This window comes from Epinephelus lanceolatus, chromosome 7 (assembly GCF_041903045.1).
Source record: "Epinephelus lanceolatus isolate andai-2023 chromosome 7, ASM4190304v1, whole genome shotgun sequence".
Classification (NCBI taxonomy): Eukaryota; Metazoa; Chordata; class Actinopteri; order Perciformes; family Serranidae; genus Epinephelus; species Epinephelus lanceolatus.
Genome location: NC_135740.1, coordinates 27,394,616 through 27,422,345, shown reverse-complemented (window position 1 = coordinate 27,422,345; position 27,730 = coordinate 27,394,616). Strand labels below are relative to the sequence as shown.

Below are 27,730 nucleotides of genomic sequence, written 5' to 3'. Positions count from 1 at the left end.
TTTCATTTGGTTACCTATGTGGTATAAAACAACTCTCACTAGTTATTAACCCCATCATCGAGCCCATGTGTGACCTCGCAGCATGTCTTTTGTCCCTCCCCCAAAGCTCAGACCTTAATCCCTGATAATCTCTGCAGTCAGTGAACGCCTGCAGTCATGGCTGCCCCGATGGAGAATTTGTCGTCTCTTGGACATCTGACCGGCACAGAGAGGAACACTTTGACAAGACAAAGAGAGCACCGGATAAAAAAGAGGTAAGACCTTTGAGTGCTGCTGTGAGGTCAGGGAGAGGAAGTCATGGGGGTTTGGCTTTTTTTCTTTCTTCAAAATGCATTTAGTTAATATCTTTCCAAACAAAAATGACCACAATACTGTTGAACTGCTACAGATATTTGTACAGTAAGGTAATACAGAGGGAGCCCATAGTGTAGTCCAACATTTATAGATTTTTTTAAATAGTCTAGTTTACAGTAGTCTATGTAGATCCATGTACCCCGGCATCACTGACAGGATGCAGAAGATCACCCCCCTGGCCCCATCTGCCATAAAGGTAACAATTGTTGCCCCAAGAGTGTAAATACTCTGTCGGGATCGGAGGCTCCATCCTGGCCTCTTTGTCCACCTTCCAGCAGATGTGGATCAGCAAGCAGGAGAGCGATACACAGGTTACTATGATGCCGTATAATAATGCACTCTAATGTCTCTTACTGTCACAGCATCAACAGGCCAGCGATGTTGCAAGCTGACCTTTCAACTCCTCGCAGTCATCAACAGCTGTAAGTGCACAGACAAAAGACACTGTCCCTCACTGTGTATGTTGGTGTATATATTTCAAATCTGACTCTGTTTCCTGCAGCAGGGCGATGCATCTGCAGCAGCGCTGGCAGGAGCTAAAGGAGCGAGAGCTGACAGCCAAACAACACAACAGACAGCTGCTGCAGCAGTTTGAGGAGGCACAGGACACTCTGAGAGAGATGATAACCCTCACTGCGGCCATGAAAACTATTCGGGTGCACAGACATAAACACAACTAACACTCACTTCTGTATTTTACCTCTGCCTCTGTGAAGCTCTGGTGCTGAACCTTCTTCTTGACCTTTGGCTCCCTGCAGATGGAATATGAGAGGTACATGGAGGAGAGCTCCCCCCGCTGGAAGCAGCAACTCAAGGAGAAAACACAGGCTGCTCAGAAGAAGGTAAGAGCGGTTTGTGGCCAACACATAGAGCAGGTTATGTCCTTTTAGTAGAGCTATCAAAGTTTAAAAATTGACACTGAAAAGATATTTATATAAATTCAACCCTAACAACAGTTGCAAATTAGATGATGTGCAAATGTTTCTTTGACAGAGGATGGAGGATTATCTGCAGTCATGTCTACAGAGCACAGAGCAACGAGTGACCGAGTCCTCTGCAGATCGACCTTTACCTTCACAAGGTTTGTCCTCCTCCTTCAGTTGTAATGGTGGGTTCTAGACGTTCCAGACTATCTAATACGCATCTTTGGTTGCAGGTGCTTCCACAATGCCACAAAAAATGTCTGCGCCTCTGCAGCACTACAGCCAAAACAGCCACTCAGACTACAGCACTCCTCACCTCCCCTACATGCAGCCTCACTGGCAGATTCACCCTCAATCCCAGACACCTAGGTTTCCCATCAGAGCGCCCTATCAACCTCAGAGCACCTTTCATGTCCCATCTTTTCTCCTACCACCTCACCCATTCCAGCCCTACCCTCTCACCTCCACACCCACTCATCATCACCCCAGACCCAGGCAGGATCCACCAGGCTGGGCTTCCCAACAGCCCGACCACCCTTGGTCCTGGACTGTTGGTGCAGCTGCTGCTGGTGGTGGTGCAGCTGGGATTCCTTCAGGCTCCGAGGCTCTGTGGGGTCAGCTCTACACGGAGGAGCCCCCTCCTGAGATGAGGGTGGCGCAGGTGGTGGGAGAGGAGGCAGGCGCAAGCAGGGCACCGAGCTCAAAGAGGGAGAGAAGTGGCAGCAGCAGGATCAGTCATCTGTCCCAGGAGCTGGACATCAAACCAGGTGGGGAACGAAAATACAAGTTGAACTTCAGTGTGTGTTAAGTTTATTTTTCCTCAGTAGATATGTCTTCACCTCTGATATGGGTTATAATTTTTGTTGTATGTATGTATGGTGTCTAGTTCGTCTGTCAGGTGGCCATGCAGAGAGCAGTGAGAGCAGCAGGGAGTCCAGTCAGGCGAGCAGAGAGAAGAGGAAGAAAGGGGAGAAGAGAGGAGGATCACAGTGCTCCTCCTCAGACTTAGAAAGGTGCAACTCTCAGGAGTAAGTGATATTCAACAGATCCATCTGGTATTTGTTACAAACAATTTGCCTAATCTTTACATGCCGCACCAGCCTTTCACTATTCAATAAGGTCCTCACCCAACCTGCTTGTCCGCTCCACCCAATTTACTTACCTACATACCTTCTGTCTTTGTAAGATGTAAAGCTGTGTTGGTGGCTCCTAACTCTTCTGGATTGTCACAAGTCGAACATTTGAGTTGTTAGCAGCTTGATTTAATCATAATCTGGGACGACATGGTGAGGGAAAGTGGGACCTTTTGATCCAAAACCCTGGAATTAAAAGTTTGGTTTCGTTTTTTTGTTATTTCTAAGTAATTAGTGCCAAAAAATAATTAAAATTGGCTGAATAAATAAGCTTCAAGCCTGAACTGTCTATAAAAAAAAATAGTGAAAGCTCTCCAAGGCCCCTCTCACCCGTTAAAGGTGTAAAATGGTTTAGTCCACCCTGCACTAGGGTTCATCCTTTAACTCAGCTATAGGTGAGTGAGTGACTGCTTATGCTGCTCATATCTTTCCCAAAGGAAGTAAAATCAAGAAAAGAGGGAAAGACAGCAAACAGACTTTGTAAAATAGATTTCAAAAGGTGTTTGTGAGAGACACGGATCAAAAGACGAAGGGTGAGGGGCCCACAGAGACTGTTTAGGCCCAGAATTTGGTGCTACGCCCTGATTACAATACACTGAAGACCAGCTGGTAACCGTACACGAAGTCAGACAATGTTGCACAGCAACTACCTCCAAAGTGATTTTGAAACAAGTTAATTTAACCATAATTACAAAACTTTAAAGGGACAGTTCACCCCAAATCAAAAACCTTTAGAGGAACCTTTACCTTACCTTTGGGGTGGCAGTGGTTCAGTCCATTGGAACTTGGCTTCAGAACTGAAGGGTCACTTTAGTCCCTCTATGGACCAAATATGGGGCGTGGACTGGTAGCTGGAGAGGTGCCAGTTCACCTCCTGGGCACTGCCATGGTGCCCTTGAGCAAAGCACTGAACCCCCAACTGCTTGGGGCACCTGTCCAAGGCAGCGCTCCCTCATTCTGACATCTCTCCATTTAATGCATGTATAGGTCCTGTTTGTGTGTGTGTATTTCAGGCCTGTGTGTATATGACAAGAATAAAAAAAAATGAGTTTCCCCCTCAGGGATTAATAAAGTATATCTTCTTCTTTAGTTCTATTTATTAGATTAGATTGTTTTGCTGTGAGTTGCTGAGTGTTGGAGATATCTGCCGTAGACATGTCTGCCTTCTCTCTAATATAATGGAACTAGATGGCACTCAGCTTGTGGTGCTCAAAGCACCAAAAAAAAAAAAAAAATTGAAAAACAGCAATGTCTCTTTCCAGAAATCATGACCTTATTACTCAAGATAATCCACAGACCTTGTTGTAAGCAGTTTCATGTAGGAACTATTTTCTTTTATTGAATCTCCAACTCTCAGCAGTTCACATCAAAACAATTTTTTGATAAATAGAATTACAGGTGAGAGGGAAAATATATGACTTTGGGGTGAACTGTCTCGTTAATACTTAAATAGAAATACAGGTGCTTCAAGTGGTCATCCAAAAAATAAGTCCTTCCTCCAAAAATGTATATTAGTTATAAATTATAATACACACAAAGGAAAGCATAGAATATGAGCACAGCACACCTCAACTTTCCTTTGAATAGTTCTTACGTTAAAGTAAAATTAAGCAGTATTTCATAATTTAAAGAAAAAGAAAATAGAGGAAAGTGATTTTTTTAATCCTTTAACTCTTTGGGGGACCCTGAAGGTCCATATAACCCATCTTATACACTACCCTATCTTGTTCTGTACCATTTTATTTTTCATCAATTCCTCATTTCAGGTCATCTGGGACTTCCTGTGCCATCATGGTTGCCGCGGTCACAGTGGCCCAAAGCTCAGAAAGTGACAGCTCATCAGTGAAAAGTAGAACCAGCTCTAGCAGGAGGACGAGGAGAAGTGGGGGGCTTGCTGTGGGATCACCGAGTGCTGAGAAGGTGACGAAGGAAAGGACCAAGAGCAAGGGAGATGACTCAAGTAGTCCATCAACTAGTGAGGAGCTGGGGAGTCCAGTGGAGGAATCCAAGAGTAAAAAAGTGGGGGATCAAAGTCCTGATGACAAATCAGAGAGCTGTGGAGAGAAGTCTGGATCCCAGAGGGAGGAGGACTCAGGAAGTGTTAGTATAAAGATTGAACATGGAGAAGAAATGGAAAAGCAGGAGAGCAGCAGCTCTGAGCAAGGCAGTGTGGGGGAAAAGGACCAGGAAGAAGAGGGGCATGAGGAAGATCTGGAAGATGGAAAAGATGATGACGGTGAAGAAAAAGAGAACAGTCAGACAGATGAAAAGCAAGAGGAGAGAGGAGTGGAGGATGATGATGAGGCTTCTGAGGGAAAGAATACAACAGAGGAAGAAGACGAGGAGCATGAGAAGGATCTGGGGGATGGATGTGATGATGGTGACGCTGAAGAAAAAGAGAACAGTCACACGGATGAAGAGCAAGAGGAGAGAGGAGGAGTGGAGGATGATGACGAAGCTTCTGAAGGAAAGAGTACATCAGAGGTAGACGAGGAGGCCAGAGCAGAGGATGAGGATGAGGAGTCGTCGTCGTCGGAGAAAGATGATGGTGAAGAAGAACAGTCAGACAGGTTGAAGAATGAAGACAGTGAGAACGGAAAGAAGGGTTCAGCATCTTCTCAGGATGAAGAGGTGGATGAGGATGAGAGTGAAGGAGATGAGGACAAGATGGAGGAAGGAGAATCAGATGAAGGAGAGGAAGGAGCGGGGGAGGAGAAAGAGGAGCAGAGAGATGGAGCAGAACCAGAGGACGAAGAAGATTCAGACGACAGTATCATCTTACCACAGAACAAGTAAGATAATTAAAGACTTATATAAATAAATAAATATATAAATATAAATCTTTTTTTTTTTCACATTTTCAGAGAAAAGGACCTGAAAGCCAACGAGGAATCCAAAGGTACAGTATCGTCAGTCTTTACTGTTAAAGGATGGATAGATACAAACAAAAAGAAGTTCTTGAAGCTGCTCTCTGTTTAATTTGTTTTCCAGCCGTCTGTGACAACGTTTTGGCTTTTCAAGTGAAGCCGGACAAATCGAAGTCTGACCACCAAAGTGACTCTGATGAGTTTGACGACTTCTATGGCTAAATGTGTTGTCTTAACTGCTGAAACCCAAAGGACAAAACACTACCTCAGAATTTAGAGTATAAAAAACTACTTATGTTAAGTCAATGCTAGATTTGATCGTTTTATTTGATTAGAGATATCTGTCCAAAAAAAAACAAAAAATAAAAAAAAAAAACTCTTGCCTAGAATAACTCCACTACATTAAACTACATTATATACATATCAAACAGTTGTTTCTTTTATTTATTTGGACTACAAGTTAAACTACAAAGCAGCTTTCTTTTACCTTTAATCAGAAGCACAGACACAAATACAATCCTGTGACAAACTGCACTCTGGGAGCTGCGAGTACAAAGAGTGACGGTTTATTGAAGAGATTTGTTATTGCTGCTCTGTTTTATATTCCACCACAGACATGTTTGTCATATAAAAATAAACCAAAGGGCACGACGGTTGAAACATTACAGTGAATTGTTGTGTTTGTGTTTTTATTTTTATTTTAACATATTTTACATCAGCGTGCCTGGAGAGCACAGCACACTGTTCCTGTTCATCTGGCTCATTTCTGGTGATGAGCATTCAAAGTCTTAATTTCCTCTCAGATTTTCACCACCTGAGCAGCCAAACAGGGGCTCACTCTCTGTCCGTCCTCTGATGCAGTGCTGCGCTGAATGAGCATCCTGCCGTAGGTCCCACCCACCTGGCCTTTGGTCAGCCGTCCAGGATTGACGCATACACAGCCAACCACGTCCTGATGACAGGGAGAGAGGTTTTAAAATACATAATGTATAAAATAATGCAAAATGACCATGCCCATTTTAAGTGTTTTTTTTCCAGACAAATGAAAGTAAAGCTTGACCCATGAAAGTCTCTAGTGCGCTTACTCCATTGGCACAGTAATTTTATACACAGAAGTTAAACAATTGCTACAATATCTACAATATTCTCTTTATACATCCATTAACTGAACTCAATGCTGCACTTCTTTTCATATTAACAACACATTAAATGATTGTTGAGCCTGTAATCAGCTACTAAGACTAAATGTATAGAGGGTGTGAACAGAAACAGGAGATCTTGTACCTTAACAAAGTAGCGCAGCTCAGAGGGAACAACGAGGACGTCGGGGGTCAGCGGCATCTGACCGAAGCTCTGGAACTTCTCATAATCCATGTTCACCTCCTCCACAGGCGGATATAGAGGGTAGTAACTGGAGGTAAAAAAAACAAAACATGGCACTCTGTTAATAGAAGGGCATCTTCAAAATAGAGATAACAACAGAGCTCTATCAGGACTCCTACCTCCTCTGGGTCAGCATGTGTTTCAGTATGCGGGAAAATCTGTCTGATCCAGTGCCGCTGCAACACAATACATTTTTAATTTCAACACTGTACAGTGATGCCATTCATTGAAATATATAATAACAATAATGCAATCACTGCTTCTGAACTTTAAATTAACTCCCATAGAAATTCAAGTGTGGCTGAGAGGACGGTCATGTGAGCAATGTCACAAAACTATGTAAAAGTTTTCAGTTCAACATGTTTTCCTGTCATTTCTAACTGAACGCAATTGCTGGATGAAGATGTGAAAATTAGAAATCTTCCTCACTAGCTGATCTCCTCTGCGCCCATGTGGAACAAGATGTCAGTGGACGTCACACCAAAGGTCACACCGTCAATCAGCAGGGTGCAGGGGTCAGGGACGAGGGTGACACGCTGCAGAGTATGAAGAGAAACGCAATGTAAGACAATAAGTTGACATTGATTTTGCCATCATTGGGCAAGTTCTCTGAGTTCCTCTGCTTTAATCTTGTTCATTAGACGCCTGAAAAAGGGGGTTGCTACTTGACCTACTTTAAAACTAACAACTCCCTAAATCTGAACTTTAAAATTCTCCTATTAAAATGAGGTTTGCCATAATTGCTCACAAGCCTGTTGCATGTGCTCACCAGCAAGCAATAAACATTTATATAATGAACATGTACAATTTTATAGTCAGGTCTTCGTGTGTCTGACCTGGGCCTGGTCCTTGCTGAGGTTTGGCAGCATGAAGGGAGGCTGTGGGTAGATGAAATGATGGTGGATGTCTCTCTGAGAGGGCACAAACACCAGGCGGCAGCCAACACTGGATGAAGAAAACATTAGGCTTCATTATGGTAAAGGCTTCTGCTTACAAGGTGCCATGACAAAAATGCCAGTCTTGAAGATTTAATAGCAGTAACAGTTCAGGGAAATATGAGACAAACCTTCTGGTGCCATCCACAATGCTCTCGATGCATCTTGAGAAAATGGCCTCAAACGTCTCGGTCACCTGGGCCTTCTATTTCAAACAACAGGCAGAGATTGTTATAGTCACATACATCAACCAACATGAGTAGAGGAGCTGGACACAGGAAATGATGGTAGTGAACAAAGGGAAATTCACATTGCCATGTATTGATGTCATAAATTCAAATTAGACTGTTTTACAATGCAAAACATTAGATCTAGGGACAGTGGGTATTTTAGGATAAACACACAAACTGTCCACTGTCAAACGTACCTCAATTTGTTCATGTTTGGAATCCACAAACGGGCCCAGCTGAAGAAGAGAGGGGAGAATTAGAAAACCTACACATAACACGCAGTCATGTGACAACTGTGTTTGTGTGAGCTACTAAACTGTGAAGAGGAACAGATACGAGCATTTTCTAAGATGTGTTTATCCACCTGTATGTGGAATAACTGCTGTTTGTGATACAGCACAGATAAATAAATAAATAAAAGAAAGTGACTATACCAGCAGGCAGACATCAGGACGATCTCTGACAATGACACTGATTAGGTCCAGCAGAGGGTCAAAGTTCAGGCTGTCAGAGGGAGTGTACGGCCCACATGCCACCAGTACATTTATTGGCTCTGCAATCACATTATATAATGAGTGTGGATGCAGTTTACATGACAGAGAGAAACTAACTTTAACACTAGCAGACTGCAATCACTCTTGATATTGAGGTTGAAAGCTGAAAAGGACAAGTTTGCCACCTTCTATGTGGATGTTCAGTTAGTGTTGATGGTAAATGTAGACTATTGAAGCAATAAATTCCTGTGTGTGCTATATTGACAGGAAAAACTAAGTTCTCTCGAATATCTGTGTCATGCCTACATGTACCAGGATGCATTGCATGTTCTGGAGGGTCTCCACCAGCCATATCCTCTTGTGTGGCAAATGCAGCAACAGCTGCAGCCTCAGTTGGTCTCTGCTGCATTTCTTCAGCTGTCTATTCTAGCTTGAATAAATATGACTGAATATTCAGGTCAGCCACAACATCCTGTGCACTCAAAATTTGGCATGACATTGTCCCATAGCACACAGTGAGGAATTTATCGTTTCAACAGACTACCACCAACACTGGTTGGCTGTCCACATAAAAGATGGCAGATTTTTCCTTAAAGGATGTATATTTATTAATCTAATCATTAGATTTACAGAAAATGTTACAGATTTTATCAACAAACATCACTTACCTTCATCCGTTTCCATTTTCACCTCCGAAGTGTAGAAAGGAAGAGGAACTCCCTAAAAACAGAAGACTTTTAACAGAAGATACAAACAGGCCCCAGTTCTAAAAGTTAAAGTAATCAGAACTGCTAAATTTGTGGACAATATTTCAAGTTAATGTTGCTTTGTAAAGGTATAACTGACCTCATAGAGTTTCGACGCCATCATTTTTCTTCCGGTTGTGTTCATCCCCTCCATCACCACCACCTGAGAGAAGACAACAGAGTTTCATACACTGCAGGTAGACAGTTTTTTATTCTTATGTGGCGACTGGTTGTCAGAGTTCTCGGTCAGACACTGGGTGAGTCTGCTACCCAGGTCCTTGGCATGCTCTGTCACTCTTGGTGGTCATGTATCCTGCTACACACAACTCAGTGCACAGGAAAAGGAGTGACCACCGCTCTGTGCATGCATTAACCCTGCGATCAGTATGCACTCTACTGTAGATTACAGTGGCAGAATACAAGGCAGACAGTGGCAGAAAGCTGCACAGTTGGGTGTAAGATCCATCTGTAGCTTAATCTGCCAAGATGAGAAGTGTCCTTTGGCTTACCTGACCAGGAAACAGGGAGTAGTCTTTAAGCTCTGATAGGTCAACAGGTACTTGCTGACCGCCCTGCTCCGGTCCTGCCTCCAGCAGAACCGACTGTGCATTCAGTTTGCCATTACTGTCGCAGCAAACCTGACCCAGCACTGTTATACTGTCCTAAAGGTGGAGAGATGTAAAACACACCAAACTGAGCAGTCAGACAACACTTAATTATACACATATATTCAATAGCTATAAATTGTATCTGGTTTAAATCAGCTCATAAAAAAATGTGGGGCACATGGTAAAGTTATATTGATAATCAAGACAAACATGTATAATATTGCATATATTGCAAATTGCAACTCATCATGCCAATCTTTGGTCTGAACTCAGATTAAGATATCCATAAAGTTACCAGAACATTTGCAAATCACATTTTTAGATTTCTATGATTTTACAGGTTTTTGGCAGCAGTAACACACTTCTGTACCTGAGCAGGCAGAGAGACGGGGGAGAACTCTTCGATGTTGAAGTGAGACTTCAGGCTGTCGCCAAGCTCCTCTATCTTCTCTGTTAACACTGGGGAAAACAGACGCACACTGTTCAACTTCAAACAATATGTAGTCATATAAACTGTTTCTGTTTATCTGTGAGGGGTGTGCACAGTTTCATTTAAAATTCAAGAGAAATGTATGAATGTCAGAGTTATGCCATGTGGAGATTTAAAACTAAAGGAATCTTCTTTCCAAAGTAGTTTTATGAATTCACGGCTCTTTTACGTTTTTGTCTCTCACCATTTCGAACATCGCGCAGCCTCTGAAACATGTACTTGTAGCTGCACTGGAGAGAGTCTTCAGGCCCTTCCAGCAGCTCCAGCTGGACGCCTGCGCCCTTCCTGCCTGCCCAGCGGGTGCCCTGCACGGCTCCGAATGTAACCACCACCTCCCCTTTTCCTCCTCGCTGGCTGTACTTCTGGGATGGCGTTGCACTTCCAAAGAGAGAAGGGAATAAGTGTCAAAGTACAGCTAATGTCTAGACTGATTCAGTCTATTGGTAAAAAGTTCAAGTGCCTTGGTAGCAAAGTGTTTACAGGACATTGGGTCATCCCAAGTTTAATTCCAGCCTCGGGACCTTTGCTGCAGGTCATAAAATAAAGGTGAAAATGCCCCAAAAGTTATGTTAAAATTTTCTTTAAAGAAGTATAGACTTCATCCAGCATTTTTTGGTTCCTACCACGACTATGCAACATATGCTTGGTTAAGTTGAGTATTTGTAACTTTGTAACTCAACTAATCAAAAAAATTACACTTCGAAACACAATACATCCTCACACAAACTTTGTGATTTTAAGATAAACTGAGATTAAACAATCCTGTATATTGCTTGTTAACACTAGCCAAACACCAAGTGCAGGAGCACTATGACCTTGTGTGGATTCAACTGAGTGTTTGTCTGTGTTGTTGAGTACCTGGGAGAGAAGCTGGCAGGTGACAGCAGCAGGCCCGGGCTGGCCAGCAGAGCTGCAGTTCTTTTTGAATGAGGGTGTTCAGGAGTGGTCAGTGCTCGCTTCTGAGAGCCCTATGCGCGCACACACACATTCAGGGTTGAGCACACAAGTGAGTCACACATAGTTTATTTAGCTTCAAAGGCATATACCTCTACATAAACACTACATGAAGTTACTAGTGTTGGCTTACCTTAGCAGGAGTAGAGTAAGCGTCCAGTAGATTCTCCTCCTCTTCCTCTACTTTCATTCTGAACAAATAATGTCAAGGACTGTGACACAATAGCATTACCCACACTCATTAAAGACAACAGATAAATCCAGATAGACGAGCATGAAGACTTCACTGTCAAGGATACAGGTCCTGTAATGTGTGGATATCTCTGGTTCTGTTATGAGTCTCTTCTTTCCTGAAGCTTTGTTTGGATTTATTCTTCTTATTTAACACCTGCAAAGACAATGAACTCGCTGTGAATACAAAATTGGTGCCGTGTGTGACAGTGAGGACAACTTTCAACTAAGATGAAAGAAAGACCCAAGTTCGCAGCAGCAATATCAGTAACACAATCCATATATGACATGTGACAAAAAATCAGTATAGGATCTTGCTACCTCGTGTTCAAATTGTTCCAGGGTATCCATAGAGAGTTTTAGTCCATTTTTTGTGGTGCTGTAGGCCACCCACTCCAGCACCATCTCATCCGCCTGGATCCTGTTACAAATACACTGCTCCACCACTGAGGGACAGAGGAGATATAAAGGAAAGGAAGAAGAGCTTTTAAAAATGGGATGTAGTGATTGGACTGAGTAGTTTGTAGTTGCTCTCTGGTTTGCTCTTTTCTGTTTCATAATGCAAATGTCATCTTTTTGTTATTGTCTATGGTTTGTCTGCTCAGAACATGATGGTTTATGCTAGTTGTGTGCTAATTTATAGTTTGCACCATTAGTGTGTTGGCTATCCCTTTTCTTTAGTCTTTAATCTGTTGTCTGCTACATGTCATTAAAGGGCTGACAGTGTACAGAGCTCTAAGGTATTCTCTGTTAAGCAGGAGTTGTCACTTTGTAATATGTTGACAATAAATACTGTACAGTTACAACAACTTAAAATAATACTGTATATCAGCAGTGGGGGCACTATCACTCTGATATAAATACATTTAAATCAAACATATGAATGATGATTACAGATGCTTATGATGCACATAAAATAGTTTGAATCAAATAAATTTAATCCTTTTACTTATTTAATTTATCGCAAACAACGCACACTAATGAACATCAGTGTTATATAAATGTGACAGATGTGTCCACCTGCAGTCACTGTCAAGATCGGTGTTAGGCAAATGAGCAAGACAAAAGAACATAAATGCCTACTTAATAACATGAAACCTCATCAAAAGCGTTAAAAATCAGACACTATACACAGCATGTACCAGTACAGTAGTGTCTCGTTATATACCACCATTTGGGTGGTTGTTGTTGCTCTTGGCTTAATTTGCAGACATTAGCGGGTGTTAGCTACTTACTCTTATCGAGGATGGCGTCATCTTGGCAGGGTATGTCGAACACTTCCAGCTCTGCTTTTAGGCTTTCTCCGTTTACTTGAGTCATTGTTTTGAGTTGTCTACCTTCGTTGTTAATCAATGCAAAACTGTAGATGATAAAACTTCAGTAGGTCTCGATGCTAACGTTAGCTTTGCTTTCACTTCATAGCAACAACGACAAGCTAATCCTCTCCACAAAGCGGGTGCTAAATGCTAGCTACAGCTGTTAGCTACACGTTAGCTTGCAGAGTAGATCCAGTCGACATCAGATGCACATTTCAGTTTACGATTTTACCGCGAAAAAGTGCTGCCGGTGTTGGCGGCCGGACATACGTCACATCTCAAAACAATAGGGAGCGGAAGTGAGCAGCGCTACAAAAAATAAAAGCCTCTACCGCCATCTTGTGTTCACCATAAGAATGTTTATTTAGTGTCAGCCCTCAGACCTGTCGAAAATACGTTAAACCAGACTGGTTATCCTTGCTTAACTTGTTGTACAGCCACAAACAATAGTACGAACTATTACGAAATGATGCAACATTTAATATTAAATAATAAAGGTGTTTATTTGTTTTTATTTAAGGGTTTAAGGCAAATTTAACTAATATAAATCGCTTTTTAAACTTTTTCTCTTTTATAACTGTCTTAAGGAAACATCTGGTGTCACACCCAAACGTTGATAAGAACTGTGTATTTGTTTAATTAAAGGTTAAACAGATATCTTTATCACCAGCACATTTACCAAATGCACTGCTGCCCTACTTTAAACTGCAAAAATATTCTACTTCCACAGCCTTCCATAAACCCTTCCAAGACAAACAAGGACACGCTCAGATTTCTGTTCTTGTGGGCTCATCATCACTCTCAGGATGTTCTTCCACCTGTGAAAGTAATGACGTGGTGTAAAATTGAGGATTATTGAGGTGCTGCTATAGTAACCAGTTGGTGTCAGTGAAAAACAAACATCCCACTCACCTGGGCTGAGTAGCACCTGCCCCTGGGAGTGAATTTCCATGATGTCACCCTCCTCAGTGATTCACGGAGGGAGGCTGACAGGTTGTGAGTGTCACGCACCTGACAAACACATACATTATGGATGCACATCTGACTTCTGTCACATGATCAACACGCATACATGTATGTAAGTGTGTTTACAGTGTCGCACATAACATCTTTGCCAGTGTTAAATTATGAGAGTTGTTGAAGTGAATGACTCTTTTATTTTAGAATGAACTGTATCTACAGAGACTATAACTATATCTTTTCACACCTTCATCCTGTTCAGACAGGCGTTTCTGAAGTCCATGTTACTGCTGCAGCTCACAATACTGATGGACGAACTGAGAATCACCTCAGCAGCTGAACGCAGCTTCTCCTGGTCCTTAACAGCCAAACATACACTATTAGGCCCATTCAGATATTTTCATTAATATACTGATTATTTTTTCCAATTAACTGATTAATTGTTTGATTTATAAAATGTCAGAAAATAATGGACAATGACCATTAAAATCTCCCAAAGCCCAGAGGTGACATCTTCAAATTCAACAACAGCCCAACATGCAAATGTGTAACATCTTTAGGGCTGCAGCTGATAATTATTTTCACTATTGATTATTTTCTTATTTTATCATTTCATTATTTGGTTTATAAAATGTCAGAAAATGGTGAAAAATGTCAATCTGTGTTTCTCAAAGCTCAATATGACGTCCTCAAATGTCTTGTTTTGTCCATGACCCAAAGATATTTAGTTATATTTAATGTACTATTCTATATAAATCAACTTTTAAAATTGTTAAATTAAATTAATAATTCATTATTAACTACCTAATGCTACTAACACCAATAATATAAAAATGTAAATTATAAAATTAATATTAAAGAGTGATTAAAAAAAACCTTTCCTCTCCAGTGTGTATGTGTGTGTCAGACTTGCCTTTTTTCTGTGATTTTGGGCTTTCAGTGTGTTCTGCAGCTCGGTCTGCACAGCTGATGTGACTGCCTGCCTGTTGTTGCTCAGAATATCCTCCAGGTGGCGCTCTATCAGCACCTCTGTGGCTGTGGGAGGATCAAAGAGACAGGAAAAAAAAAATGAGAAAGACCAACTTTAGTGCAGTGCATTGTGATTAGACATGCAGCTGTCTCTCACCCATCATATCAGAGAGCTGGCAGGTGAAGGGGTCACTGTGCTGCAGGGACAGGAAAAGCAGGAGACCCTGCTGCACTGTTTCTTGCTCTGGGTCCTCACTGTTTTCTTGCTCTACTGTGTACACAGTGCCTCCGCTGTGCACAAGATCTGCAGAGAGAATGTTACAACATGTTCTGCGGAGTAAAAAAATTAGAGGAAATGGGAGGAAAACATGATCATTAGTGACGATATTCAGTCTAAATGATAAACACACTGCAGGTCTACACTGGTACAGCTGTGGGGATCAACAATCCCAACATGTGCGTAATATCAGGGTAATGGAAGATGCACCTTGGGGTTGAGCAAGTAATTGTTACATTTGGTTTTACAGCTCTAGCTTTAAAACCTGAGTTCCCTTTAGTTTAATAAGCTAACAGATGTTTACAAAATCTTTTCTTGGGTGTAAAACAACAACAATTCTGAGGTATGGATCCTCTTCTCTCCAAATACCAGCGCAGACTGTGTTATGGCTCCTTTTTCTGTTTACATTCTGTATTGTGAATGAGTAAGCTGCTTGTGATTTCCGATGCCTGTGGTTTTACTCATGGTTGTGATTCACTGTTTAATCTACAAGGACAAGAACCGCTTATTATGCAAGGGCAGTTTCTGAGAAATCAGCTATGGAAATCAGCCATTTTTTAAGTAATACCAAGATTATTAACGGATGATTAAGCTACATTCCAGACAAAGTGCCCCTTCCCACTGAACCAATTTAGACCTAATCAGCTCACTCACACGTGTTTTAGAATAATCCTAGCTTTAGCCTCGTCTTTAATTAACTTCACCGCCTGCCCGACAGAAAATCTCTAGTTACTGCAGGACTAAATTAAGGCCTAGATTACACATCGAAGAAGGCAGAATTACATTTAGAAAGGCTGACTGTCTGGACACACAAGGAGTAGATGGTGTTTTTCAATGAAGACCAACCACCTGGTTGTCAAGTACATTCAATCATTTTCACGAGAACCATTTCCAAACCGTATTTGTAGATACAAAGAAAATGCTCCTAAGAATTATGGTTGTGTCTGCAGTTGAAAAATTAATTTTGGGAAGGTGTTATGTTGCCTGGATAGTCTTTTTTAAAAAACATATCAGATAAAACACTAATGTTGATCACCCCTGCAAAATTTTAAACTTTCTCCTCTTTTTTTAATGTTAAACTTTTCCACTTTTTCAAACCCTTATATCCGTCTATGCTCTCTTCAAAGTCACCAAACTCCTTTGACAGTAATAACACAATAACACAAACAAACTAACCGATTGAGAAAGCGGTAGACCAGCAGGCAGCGTGCTCTGCAAGGTAAAATTTCCTTTTTTGCCAAAGGAATCTGGTGGCTTTGAAGAGAGCATAGATAATGGCTCCAGCTCCCCGTCAGAAAGGGAAGTCTGATGGCAAGGTAAAGTGGTAAAAATATTCTAAATATGGCATCAATTTTAAATGTTTTCTTTTTTAATAAGTTCTTCTTTCGGGTGACTAAAATAAGTTTTGCTGACACTGTCATCCACAGCAGTACACACATAAAGTATTCCTTTATAAGGCATGATAAAATGTTGGCAGCTACACCCACTTAGTTAAGGCCAGGGTGACATCACAGTCTAAGGAAAATATGATAAATATTAACACTGATTTCTAGTAAAAGAGAGGAGCGTCCAGTGTCGAACTTTAACACATTATAAACCCTTTCTCCACCCCAAAATCTCTGTGAGAATGTTTTGCACAGTGACTGCACAACGCCTCTTGCATCATAACTAACTGTACGCAATAACAATAAGACACTAAAGAAGATTAGTTGCATGTGAATGAATTCACAGGAGACAGATTTATGTCATGCACTGACAATCATTTCATTGCTGAAGCCCAGAATTGCAGCGTTGCAGCCTTTTCTCCGTGTCACTCTGAGTTTTTTGTTATTGTATTCTGTGTGTGTGTGCTTCTTCTACTTCCATGTTCGGTGTGGTTTCATTCATATGATTCAAATCAGGGGCCTTTGTGATCCATTAAAGTTTTTATAGGCAGCTGCAGGCCAGGGCTGTGTGCTCATTCTCTAACAAATAAACCCAGGTGGTTGAAATTAGTCTGGTTCATTTCAGGCCTCATAAAATGTTTCAGAAATTCTGCCTTTTAAGACAGGATTAACTGTCCGGGGCTTTTATTTTTACCCTGTTCAGGAGAAAAGGTTCTCACAGTTCCTCTAGGAAATGACCTAAACTGGCCATCAGTATGTTTTGTTCTTATCAGTGACTGTTGTCTACCTTTGGAGTACAAGCAGTGAAGACCGTGCAGGCCAAGTTCCTGACAGTCCAAATGAGAAGGGAGGTCCTGGAAGAAGGTGGAGGGCCCTGTGAAAGGGACATTACTGGGGCCGCATACCAACACCTGGACACGTGAAGTCAAGGAAGACTAATCCAAATCAGATGCCCGAACAACTAAGTCAACACAAAGGAGCAGCAGTTATACTGATTTCCGCCCAAGATGTCTGATTTCATTGTTTTGATCATTAAAGCTTACGACCTTGAGGTTTTGGTTTGTAGATCGAGGTTTGGTTTGTAACTTTCTGAACCAACAGTCACACCCATTTTATGTCATGATTGGCTGGCTGTGCGGACTGCGGAGTAAGAAAGTAAGGTGGTTTTTAACCGTAGCTCCCTTTTTGACATACAACTATTTTAGTTTTATGTGAACAACCAAGTGCAACCCTATGAACGCCTTCCAGGAGAGACTGACTGAGAATGTGCACCGTCATCCCCATATCTAAACAATACTGCGTCTCCGCCCTCTCTATGACAAACAGCTTTTCCCTGGGCATTCATGTTTAGCTGTTTGGAACAACTATAAACACTGTTGATTACAAATGTGGTCGGACAACATGTCTTTCAAGCTAGTTCTTTTCAACACAACACAACCCTGGTAAGACTGTTGACGATGTATTGTTGACGACAATACTCTCTTCTGTGTATTGTGAAATTGTATTATAATACTTATATTGTAAATTACAAATGCATTATTCTAATTGTACTTTTTATGGCCTCTCATGTGGAGAGTTGTGTTTTACAAGTTTCAGTTGTTAAAAGTACTTGAACTCAGTGAACTCACATTTCCAGCACAGCGCCATGGCCTCAGATTGGAGGTGCTGACCTTCCCATCTGCCTCCACAATACAAACCATCCCAGTGCGCACTGGAAAAGATGGTCTGATGATTACAGCTGAGCCAAACCATCTATAAAAATAACTCGGCCACGCCTAGAGATCCTGTCCATGAAAACCACACACAAACTTAAAATAAAACATAAAATCAGCAAAGGATATCTGAATGTGAGTAAGTTGTGTTGCCAGATTAGGGTACTGCAGCACACAGGGGCTCAGGAGTGTAACAAGCTGGATGCTGAGCTCCCCGAACAGGCCCTGGTCCATGACTTCAGGTGGGATGCTGAGTGGCAATCTGCCTCCGAGGACAGGGTGTCCTCCCTGACACCAGCATCCTTTCTTCACACAATCTGGAGGCCTTTGAACCCAAGATGACAAAATCACTTTCTATAAACAACAGTGAACATACCTCCATCCATCCATTTTCATCTGCTTATCCGGGGCCGAGTCGGGGGCAGCAGGCCGAGTAAAGCACCACGTCCCTCTCCCCAGCAACGCTTTCCCCTTCCTCCTGGGGGCCCCCAAGGCGTTCCCAGGCCAGATGAGATATGTAATCCCTCCAGTGTGTTCTGGGTCTGCCCAGTGGGATGTGCCCGAAACACTTCGAGCTGGAGGCACCCAGGACGCATCCTGATCAGATGCCCAACCACCTCAACAGATTTGGAGGTGCTAAACACACCTGTACATTTATTTTCAACATCTTTGTGTTGCATTAATAGATGAGGAAAAGATTATTTTGTTTACACATCTGCTACTAAGAGAATTGAGACAACACTGATCCACACAAACGACCACACCTTAAATAATATCAAAAACAGCATTACTGACCTTGCACTAGAGGTGACATCCAAGATCAGTGCTGGTTGGTTTGCCCATGAAACTTTACTCGTCATCTTCACTCTGCAGGAATATGAACGATGATGTTAGCACATCATAAAAACAGAAGGCAGAAGAGGCCTGGCTAGAGTATTAAGTTTTTGTGTTTGTTATTATGTTGTAACTCATAAAGCCACAAACAGCCACTAGTAAAATCAGATCTACTGCTGTGAGGGAAATGATCACTTTTTATTTTTAAGTAAATTTATAATACACACTTTACGAGACAAAATAGATCAGTTCTGTGTAATACAGAGTGAATGAATTAACCAATACATTGAGTGTGTCAAATGTATACAGAAGCTAAACATAATCCAAAAACACAACTTAGTTAAGCAAAAGAGTTTCATCATGAAATAATCCAACAGATGAGAAATGTGCTTGACCTCCAAGAAAGTAAATCTTTGAGCTTAAACTGGAAAACTGGTAGTCATACCTAAAGTCTCGCTGAAAGATCTGCTGACTGAATTTGAATTTAAGTTGGATTTTGATCTGTGGAAATAAAGGGCAGTCAAATTTTGCTACTTAATTTACCACTATCCTGTAGGTACATGTCAGAGGGAAACAGATCCTACCTTAGCGTTAGCCAAACTGAACGCATGTAGGAACGTTTCTATACGAGCGCACCACTCTGGACTGAAAAGTCTTTCATCTTTCATCTGTGCAAAGATATAGACAGAGATTATATGTCATCCACAGGCTCACTGTGATCATCTATCAGTAATCACATTGGAAGTAGAAGGAAATATACTAAACTAAAAGTGTAACATTAATCGTTGACATCTGGGTAAGCTTTGTCCAGCTACTACAATCAGTAAAGTGATTCCACCCAAATATCTTGTGCTTAATAAAAAGAAAATACTCAGGCTCTAATATCAGTCCTTATAGTGAAGGAGACTATTGTTTGTACCTGAAAAGACAGGAGTATTTTGAGGGAACCATACAGGTCGGTGAAGGCACCCAGCTCTTCAGGGCCAGGCAAAGGACACGGCCATGAAGAGGGGAACATGCTCTCCTTCAAGTCTCTGAGGACTAATGTAGTAAAAGACGGTGATGAAGTGTACAAAAGCTTAAGAGTTGTGTACATATCAAGTGTGTGTGTACATACCAGGTTGGAGTGCTTTCATTTTAATCCCTGTACACCAGGGACCAGCAGCTGCAACTGCACCACAGATGCGAACACTGTTAAAACACTTTCTGTACATTGCATGCTTTATATCCTAGAAATCACAGCTGCTGTCACTTCCCTTTTTATCTATAACCAAGGTTTTTCAAGCATTCAAGTGCGAGCTGAAATTAGTCAAAATAAATGCCTACAGGTGTGACTAATTCATTTTTTAAAAATTATTTTATTGTGGTGATCTGTTCTGTTTTCGTACTGGATGGATATCTGTATCCTTTCCATATTGATGGTTACCAGTGTTAGCTTTTGTTGTTTACCAGTGTTTGCTATTTTTATTGAAACAGCCTAAAATGTATGACACTGCTATTGCAAGTGGTGGAATGTAACAAAGTACATTTACTCAAGTACAATTTCAATATTCTTGTTCTTAACTTGAGTATATAATGCTACTTAATACTTCTGCTCCACTACATCTCAGAGGCAAATATTGTACTTCTTACTCCACTACATTTATTTGACACTTATAAGGTATACATGATAATATTGGTACGTCATTGGGATTGGCCAATATCAATTTTAAAATAAACTAAAAGAACCGGCCAACATGCTTTCTCCTATTTTGCACAATGTATGAATATTACATACATTGAAAAGCACTGTATTTCATGTCTCTGCTAGTGGGTCATCACAACAAAAGTATGCATGTATAACATTAATTTCACTACAGAAGAGACTTGATGATCACTTAATTAAGGGAAGGAAAAAATTTATATATCAATATCAGAACTGTTAGTTCTGTCAGTCAAATGAGTTGTTACATACTGGCATATTGGATATTGGCAAAAAATCCAACACTGTGAATCCCTAACACTTATAGTTACTGAACTCATAATAAAACATTGATGAACTACAACATAAAATATTCTTACATGTATTTCTTTGAGATAAAAACAGAATAATGTAATATCCTAAATTAATATAACACATTTCCCCCCTTTACTCACCAATTACTGCACACACATGTAGACATACTAACAAAGACTAAGAGCACTAACACTCCTAAAGCCATTCTGCATACTGAGTACTTTTACTTTTGATACTTTAAGTACATTTTGCTGATAATGCTTCTCTACTTTAACTTCAGTAACATTTTGAAAAGGGTTGGAAATGAACTTCTGAACCGAAATAAACCATCTTCCACTGTGGCTGGTGGTCTACAAAATCTACCAGCAACTCAACAGATTAACATTGTTTTGTAGGCTGGTGAGTGAAGTAAATCCAGCAGCCATTTTCATATTTTACCAGAATATGGCTGGTGGCTGGCGCTAATTTCCAATCCTTTTTGAATTCAGGACTTTTACTTTTAATATTTGTTTTACTGTGGCATTTCTACACTGACTAAAGTAGAGGATTTTAATACTTCTTCCACCTATGACAGTTGCAACTATCTACAACCTGGTAGTATACAGGTGCTTGTGAGTAAGGCAGCTCAATGTATCAGTGTTTTAATGCCTTTTTTCCACTTAACAGTTATTTAACTATATTTTACAAGTAAATTTAAATAGTGGTAATCAAATGTATACTATATTCCTGTTAGAATTGCTGCTCAAGCACACTGATACTTCTATTTGACAAAATGGGGGTACCCCACTGTTAGGCACTTAAATGCCAGTGGTAGTTCATCCTCATGAGGCAGGTTAGATTATGAGACCATGATGTGGTGGTTTTAAACTTACCAGTGCAGTTTATACTTCGAACAGACGCTTCTGTTTCAGTCCACAAAAGCACCAAAAGTCCTCCTGTAGTCTTAAAGCAAGGGTGTTGTCTGTGCTTACCAAAAAGCATGACCAACCGCAACACCTGCAGTCATAATTAAAAACACGAACTCTTACTTTAGCTAATGCTAGCTTAAACTATAACCCGTTAGCTAGCTAGCTTCAAACCTTTGATAACCAGTTCTTATTTTATCAATAATGACGAGTAGAGACAAACTGTCAATAAGACAATATTTTAACCATATAAACTTTATGTTTCTAGCTAGAACAACTCTAATTTACATTACCTGCTGTATTTCTTTGAGCATCTTTAGCTAACTGAAGTAGTTTAACTGCCAGGCACACGCTGAGTAGCACGCGCTGGTGGTCAGATTGCGCGCGTGCCTGGCCCACTAATGTAGTCACAGTATATCTCCCTGTTAAACAATATACAAATTTCTACACACTTTAAATAACAGCCAGCAGAGATGTTAAATCTTCAAAATAACTGGTAATACCTTACAAGTAAAACGAGGGCAATACAGTAGATAAATCAATAACACATTTGTAGAATTTACATTGACTTTTCCCGTTGTTATAGAGCTCCTGAAAGCAGCACAGGACCATAGTCAGGAATTTCAAAATGCTGAGGTCATAAACCCATAAACTCCAAAAGCCAAACTTTGTTAATGTTTCTTGCACAACTTCTTCCCCTCTAATGTAACGGTGTCAGGATTTGCTGACTAAGATGAACAATACAGATTTTGCAACAATGAACCTGATTTGTTTGTTCAGTCTGTTCAGTTTTGGACACATTGGGAACATATGTTTTTAGAAACACTGGTCACTCTGTAAAGTTCAAATTCAGAGATGGTATTTTTTTTTATTTTGAAAGTTGTTAATTCGTTGAATTTGCTTGATCATCAACAGCATGAAGGGTTCTGAGAGCTGTGAACGAACACAAAGCAGCAGGCCCAGATGGGGTACTGGGCAAAGTACTGAAGGCCTGCGCTGACCAGCTGTCAGGGGTCCTAACAAGGATCTTTAACATCTCCCTGAAACAGGCCACTGTTCCATTGTGCCTGAAAACAGCTACCATCGTTCCTGTGCCCAAGAAAGCCTCCAGAAGCAGCCTTAATGACTACAGACCAGTGGCACTGACCTCTATGGTCATGAAGTACTTTGAGAGGCTCATCCTGCCCCACCTCAAGTCCTGCCTCCCCCAGAACTTCGACCAGCACCAGTTTGCCTATAAGGCAAACAGGTCATCAGCAGATGCCATAGCCACCGTCCTCCACACTGCTGTGGGCCACACAGAGGGGTTGGGGAACTATGTCAGGATGCTGTTTGTTGATTTTAGTTCGGCATTCAACATCATATTGCCGAACATCCTCTTCCAGAAGCTAACTGACCTGGGATTCCCACCCCTCACCTGTGATTGGATAAACAGCTTCCTGATGGACCAGCCACAGACAGTGAGGTTTGGGACCCTAACATCCACCACTCGGACACTGAGCACAGGTTCGCCTCAGGGCTGTGTGCTAAGCCTTTTCCTGTATGCCCCATACACATACGACTGTGCCCCCCTCCACCACTCTAACACCATTGTCAAATTTGTGGACGACACAACAGTGGTGGGCCTCATCTCTGGCGGTGATGAGACAGCATACAGGGAGGAGGTCCAGAGGCTCGCAGCCTGGTGCTCAGCGAATAGCCTCCTGCTGAATGCCAGCAAAACCAAGGAGATGGTGATGGACTGGAGGAGGAAGAGACCTGACCCTGCCCCACTACAGATAGAGGGCATCTGTGTGGAGAGAGTCTCCTCTTTTAAATTTCTTGGGGTGCATGTGGCTGATAACCTAACGTGGTCCGCCAACACGTCAGCGGTAGTCGGAAAGGCCCAGCAGAGGCTACACTTCCTAAGACTGCTAAGGAAATGTGACCTGGATGTGCACCTACTGCTTCTACTGTTCCACCATAGAAAGTGTGCTGACATACTGCCTCACTATATGGTACCCAGGTTGCACGGCCAAGGACAGGAAAGCCCTGCAAGGGGTCATTAAATCAGCGCAGCGAATTATTGGCTGCCCTCTGACCTCGTTGGAAGACATAGCAAATACACCCGAGCGCTAAACAGGGCCAAGAAGATCCTGTCTGACCCATCCCACCCAGGCCATGGCCTCTTCAATCTCCTGCCCTCTGGGAAGTGATACAGGGTATTGGAGAGCAGGGCAAACTGGCTTAGAAGCACCTTCTATCCATGGGCAATCAGACTTTTGAACACTTTCGTTGTAACATCTGTGACAATGACAATGAAGGAATTCATCCTCCTGTTTAAGAGTTTTTTTGGTAGATTTTCTTTTAATTTAATGATGTCTTTTAACATGTGAATAACAAGAAAAGTATATTGACCACCTATCATTGTAATCTGCCTTCTTGTTGCCATTTGTCTCCTACTTAAATGCTGTCTGCTTGTTTGTTTTATCTTTGTTATTCGTCCATTTCAGTCTGTCAGTTCTTTTTTTTTTTTTTTTTTACAATTGCTATGATGTCTGACTTTGTATAAATCACTGCTCTTAATAAAGTTGGAAAAAAACTTGGTAAATAAAATAAAATTAAATAAAAACTGTCTAAAAAACTGGGGAAAAAAACCCATTAGGTCCAAAAACCCTTGATTGTGAAATAATAAAAACAACCCTGCACACATGCTACTGCTTTATACTTTCATATTCAGTCAGATGTATCCATATTTGTTCTATTTTAGTTCTTCCTAGATATGGTCTAAAAAATGCTGTGAGTGCTCAGAATCTTTCCTATACTGAGTATGTGTAATCGCAGAATTATGCAACTCTTCTTGTCATTAAACCAAACCAAATTTTAGTAGGACAAAATGACAAAATCTTAGGAGAACATCCACTCACAAGCATTTTCTTGAGCTTTTAACCACGTCTCATAATCTTCCTCAGCTGACTTTTTGGTGCTATATCCTGCCTGTACTACATTTGATCACTGACCACTGTGTAAATCTTTGTAGCATGCAAAAAGGAGTTTTTCTTTCTCCAGTTATTGCATGTTTAGAGATTCATCTCATGCAAATGATCCCCACAAACACATGTCAATCTGAGTAGATAGCATAATTTACTTTATTTGTATGTATTCAAACATGTTAGTATGTATGACAACAAAGTATGAAAACAAAACACTATAAAAACATTTTGTCTGTCTAGCTTTCACAGTGCCTATTTGTATAATGAGAGGCTTCCTTTAGCGGGAATCATTTTCCCTCTTTCGCAGACCACTCCTGGTATCCCCCTGCATAGTTACGTGCACTGAAACAGAAAACAGAGAGACAACAATAAGAAGAAGCAATACATGTAGAGCCAACGCTTGAAGGCAATATTTCTGTGAGTGAACAGAGTACACAAAATTGTTCTCAAGTGTACACAAGTTGTTGATTTGGGCTGTCTGTTTAAAAACAGGATGGGCTGTATGTATGTGCACATGTGTGTGTGTGCGTGTGTGTGTGTCCTATATAATGTATAGTAACCAATAACTTATTCACTTCACGTATCCAAGTTCAGAGGCCTTGTTTGTGGCCATTCTCCCTCGCCTGCCCATCTGGCAGTGAAACACCAGCTCTGGCGCGTCCAACGGTGGCTTGGTTACTCCATACTTGGCCTTGAATTCTTCTGGCGTCAGTGCAAGAGCAGTCTCTACTGTATCAACTGGATGAATAAAGGCAGGAGGAGGAGAAGGCAGAAAAACATTTCAAGATGAAATAAAAGACAGATGATGAACAGATCTTTTCTCCTCTGTGAAAAGGCATTTAAAAGATGCTCACCTGGCATGTGAATGGATCCTGGAATTTGTCCTTTATCAACCTCCTCTTTAGTGCGAACATCAATGAGGAGGAGATTCTGACTCTTTCCCAGAAGAGCTTTCAGATCCTCATAGGAGATCTCCTTGGTGACTGGCAATGAGAGAGAAAACACATTAAAGGCTCTGCTAAGTCTGATAAGCCTTTGTTGAACTCCCAGAAAACTGCAGCACTCACTTATTTTTATTAACACAGGTCAGTCAGATACCAGTCTGACATAAGATTTCATTACTAACTCTTACTTACTCTTACTTTCTCTGGTGTGTGCACCTGCACACTGTGGTACAAGAGTGCATACAGCCTGATAATAATCACACCCATGATGTGGCACAATCAACATTAAAGGAACAACGTGTAAGTTTCTGCGGCTATGGGGTCTCAGTGCTGTCATTGCGGTCAGTTTCTCCTGGTTAGGATTCCTTGAGTGTTCATCATATTTACTGGGAGCCGAATTATCAGCAGATGTCTCCAAATCAAATGGGCCAGGCGATTAAAACTGCTAAAAACACTGTTCGGCACAGCAGGGGCTGAAGCCAAATTGCCACTTAGGTTTGCTTAGCTTGTTTCTCTGATAAATTATGATTTAAATGTTGAATGACTAAAATCCTTCATCCGGTTAAAACATATCGTTAAAAAACGAACAAGATTTTAAAAGTAAATTGTAACAATGAGGCTTAAAACTCCATAAAAAGTCCATTTATGACAGCTTCTGGCAGACAACCACAACCCTGATGCATGTGCAAAGGGGACATGATGCGACCGACAGGTGACAGGTGACCTTGTAAGTACACACCTAAACAAAATATATAACAGTGGTCTAGTTGTTTTCAGACATTTTTATGCAAAAAAGGTTACATAATATATCTTTAAATAGCCTATAGTTTGTTAGTCAGTGTTATTAAATGTCATCATACTTGGTTCCCCCATCAGTACCTCACCTAAAAAGTATCCCAATAGGTTCCACACAATAGGGTATACAGATTTTGAATTTAGGGAAAAAGTGAGCACTAGTATTAAGCCTAGTACTTGGAAAATATCTTGAGGTATCAGAATCGGTATCAGGAGAACAAAACAGATTAAAGTGCCATTTGGTTTTAATTAGTTGAGAATAGTTTAGGTGATGAATAAGGAGATCTGGAGCCAGTCTGGGATACGGAGCTGAATGCCGATTTAAAAAAAAAAAACAAAAACAAAAAAAACTCATGATATCCACCTCCACCTTAAGGGTACATTCCTCTCTAGAAGATTGCTCCCTCATGTTGGCACACATACTTTTTCTTATCAGACCGTGTGTGTGTGTGTGTGTGTGTGTGTGTGTGTGTTCAAAAATAAGGAGTGAAGGCACAATAACCCAACTGGCCATTGATGTAACAGGTTATGGTATGAATACACTCATCATGTTTATTAAATCAGTTTGTTGGGTGTTGCTTGGGTTACAAACTGCCATTCCCTGAAGAGACTTGTAACTTCCGGTTTGAGCACAATAACACTTTAATTGTGCTGAGTCATTCTGATTATGCATATTAAGAAATTATTAGTAAACATTCATAAAATAATCAATTTGTTTACTCATTTAATATTTATCAGCTAGATAATCTGTGCGCGTGACAGTTACCTTAATACAACTAAGCACCCACCGTCAACATTAATCGTTAATATAGCTCCTGTAATGCCACTTTAACGTTACCTGCGACAGGTACTCACTAACTAGCTAAACGAGTATTAGCTAACTCTTTAGCGCAAACTAACCAACATTAAGGATGTTCTATATCGTTATTAGAGTACAGATAAGCTGCAGTTAGTTAAATGAGTCTTGTTTCAGCGTGAGAGGTAGAAAGAAGTCTCACCCGGACTCGCCATCCTGCTTGTATATGAACGATAACGTCAAACAAGATACTACAATGAAAGACATCTTCTTCCTCATATTGTTTAGTGACACGTCATTGGCTAAGACGCCGAAGGGAGGCGGGACTTAGCTTGAAATTCTCCAGCGGTTAGCCAATCAACGCCCCACAAGCAGAGCTAGTAGACTTTCAAAATAAAAGTTGAAGTTGGACTGTTGTAGGATTGAGATGAAAATACAGACAGCAGACTGTTAAAATGTTACAGTTAAAAGTCCTGCATTCAAATTTTCACGAAAAGTATTGTAAATAAAATATAGTTTAA

General features: G+C 41.0%; 4 protein-coding genes across 5 annotated transcripts; 1 reads left to right on the top strand and 3 right to left on the bottom strand.

The window, feature by feature from the left end:
* The first annotated feature begins 862 nt into the window (after window positions 1–862).
* On the top strand, window positions 863–5,627 carry LOC117255048 (uncharacterized). Its single transcript, XM_033623637.2, has 8 exons — window positions 863–1,010; window positions 1,113–1,196; window positions 1,348–1,435; window positions 1,511–2,044; window positions 2,164–2,305; window positions 4,177–5,202; window positions 5,275–5,309; window positions 5,402–5,627. The coding sequence occupies exons 1-8, from the start codon at window positions 864–866 to the stop codon at window positions 5,497–5,499; spliced, it is 2,154 nt and encodes a 717-aa protein (XP_033479528.2). The 5' UTR covers window position 863; the 3' UTR covers window positions 5,500–5,627.
* A 200-nt stretch (window positions 5,628–5,827) lies between these two features.
* On the bottom strand, window positions 5,828–12,907 carry pola2 (polymerase (DNA directed), alpha 2). Of its 2 annotated transcripts, none has more exons than XM_033623844.2 (18): window positions 12,584–12,907; window positions 11,670–11,794; window positions 11,417–11,505; window positions 11,251–11,308; window positions 11,022–11,131; window positions 10,348–10,541; window positions 10,044–10,132; window positions 9,575–9,727; window positions 9,166–9,228; window positions 8,988–9,039; window positions 8,260–8,378; window positions 8,023–8,061; window positions 7,727–7,797; window positions 7,497–7,605; window positions 7,090–7,196; window positions 6,780–6,836; window positions 6,562–6,688; window positions 5,828–6,229 (listed from the first exon to the last, which is right to left on the bottom strand). In XM_033623844.2, exons 1-18 carry the CDS (start codon window positions 12,666–12,668, stop codon window positions 6,077–6,079), a joined length of 1,800 nt encoding a protein of 599 aa, XP_033479735.1. In that variant the 5' UTR covers window positions 12,669–12,907; the 3' UTR covers window positions 5,828–6,076. The 2 variants fall into 2 exon arrangements, with proteins under 2 accessions (XP_033479735.1, XP_033479651.1); XM_033623760.2 differs by having other exon boundaries at window positions 7,727–7,800; window positions 12,584–12,906.
* A 182-nt stretch (window positions 12,908–13,089) lies between these two features.
* top6bl (TOP6B like initiator of meiotic double strand breaks) lies at window positions 13,090–22,786 on the bottom strand. The gene is made up of 12 exons (XM_078169641.1): window positions 22,675–22,786; window positions 19,721–19,842; window positions 19,386–19,469; window positions 19,247–19,302; window positions 18,763–18,834; window positions 18,088–18,292; window positions 17,043–17,166; window positions 14,751–14,897; window positions 14,538–14,659; window positions 13,872–13,982; window positions 13,577–13,675; window positions 13,090–13,482 (listed from the first exon to the last, which is right to left on the bottom strand). Exons 1-12 carry the CDS (start codon window positions 22,784–22,786, stop codon window positions 13,432–13,434), a joined length of 1,305 nt encoding a protein of 434 aa, XP_078025767.1. The 3' UTR covers window positions 13,090–13,431.
* Window positions 22,787–24,806: 2,020 nt separating this feature from the next.
* On the bottom strand, window positions 24,807–27,518 carry tstd1 (thiosulfate sulfurtransferase like domain containing 1). Its single transcript, XM_033628533.2, has 4 exons — window positions 27,412–27,518; window positions 25,529–25,657; window positions 25,250–25,412; window positions 24,807–25,016 (listed from the first exon to the last, which is right to left on the bottom strand). Exons 1-4 carry the CDS (start codon window positions 27,422–27,424, stop codon window positions 24,962–24,964), a joined length of 360 nt encoding a protein of 119 aa, XP_033484424.1. The 5' UTR covers window positions 27,425–27,518; the 3' UTR covers window positions 24,807–24,961.
* Between the last annotated feature and the right edge of the window lie 212 nt (window positions 27,519–27,730).

Coding starts and splice junctions, on each gene's coding strand:
- pola2 (XM_033623760.2), bottom strand. CDS start 12,668: ATGACTCAAGTAAACGGAGAAAGCCTAAAAGCAGAGCTGGAAGTGTTC. Junction 11,506..11,669: donor TGGAACAATTTGAACACGAG/GTAGCAAGATCC, acceptor TTGTCTTTGCAG/GTGTTAAATAAGAAGAATAA. Junction 10,133..10,347: donor GCTGCGCGATGTTCGAAATG/GTGAGAGACAAA, acceptor TGTTTTCCCCAG/TGTTAACAGAGAAGATAGAG.
- top6bl (XM_078169641.1), bottom strand. CDS start 22,786: ATGGTAGCTGTTTTCAGGCACAATGGAACAGTGGCCTGTTTCAGGGAG. Junction 19,470..19,720: donor AAATACTCCTGTCTTTTCAG/GTACAAACAATA, acceptor ATCTTTGCACAG/ATGAAAGATGAAAGACTTTT. Junction 13,676..13,871: donor CCTGTCTGAACAGGATGAAG/GTGTGAAAAGAT, acceptor TGTGTTTGTCAG/GTGCGTGACACTCACAACCT.
- LOC117255048 (XM_033623637.2), top strand. CDS start 864: ATGCATCTGCAGCAGCGCTGGCAGGAGCTAAAGGAGCGAGAGCTGACA. Junction 1,197..1,347: donor CACAGGCTGCTCAGAAGAAG/GTAAGAGCGGTT, acceptor TTTCTTTGACAG/AGGATGGAGGATTATCTGCA. Junction 5,203..5,274: donor ATCATCTTACCACAGAACAA/GTAAGATAATTA, acceptor TCACATTTTCAG/AGAAAAGGACCTGAAAGCCA.
- tstd1 (XM_033628533.2), bottom strand. Junction 25,413..25,528: donor AGGATCCATTCACATGCCAG/GTGAGCATCTTT, acceptor TTATTCATCCAG/TTGATACAGTAGAGACTGCT. Junction 25,017..25,249: donor TCTGAACTTGGATACGTGAA/GTGAATAAGTTA, acceptor TTTCTGTTTCAG/TGCACGTAACTATGCAGGGG.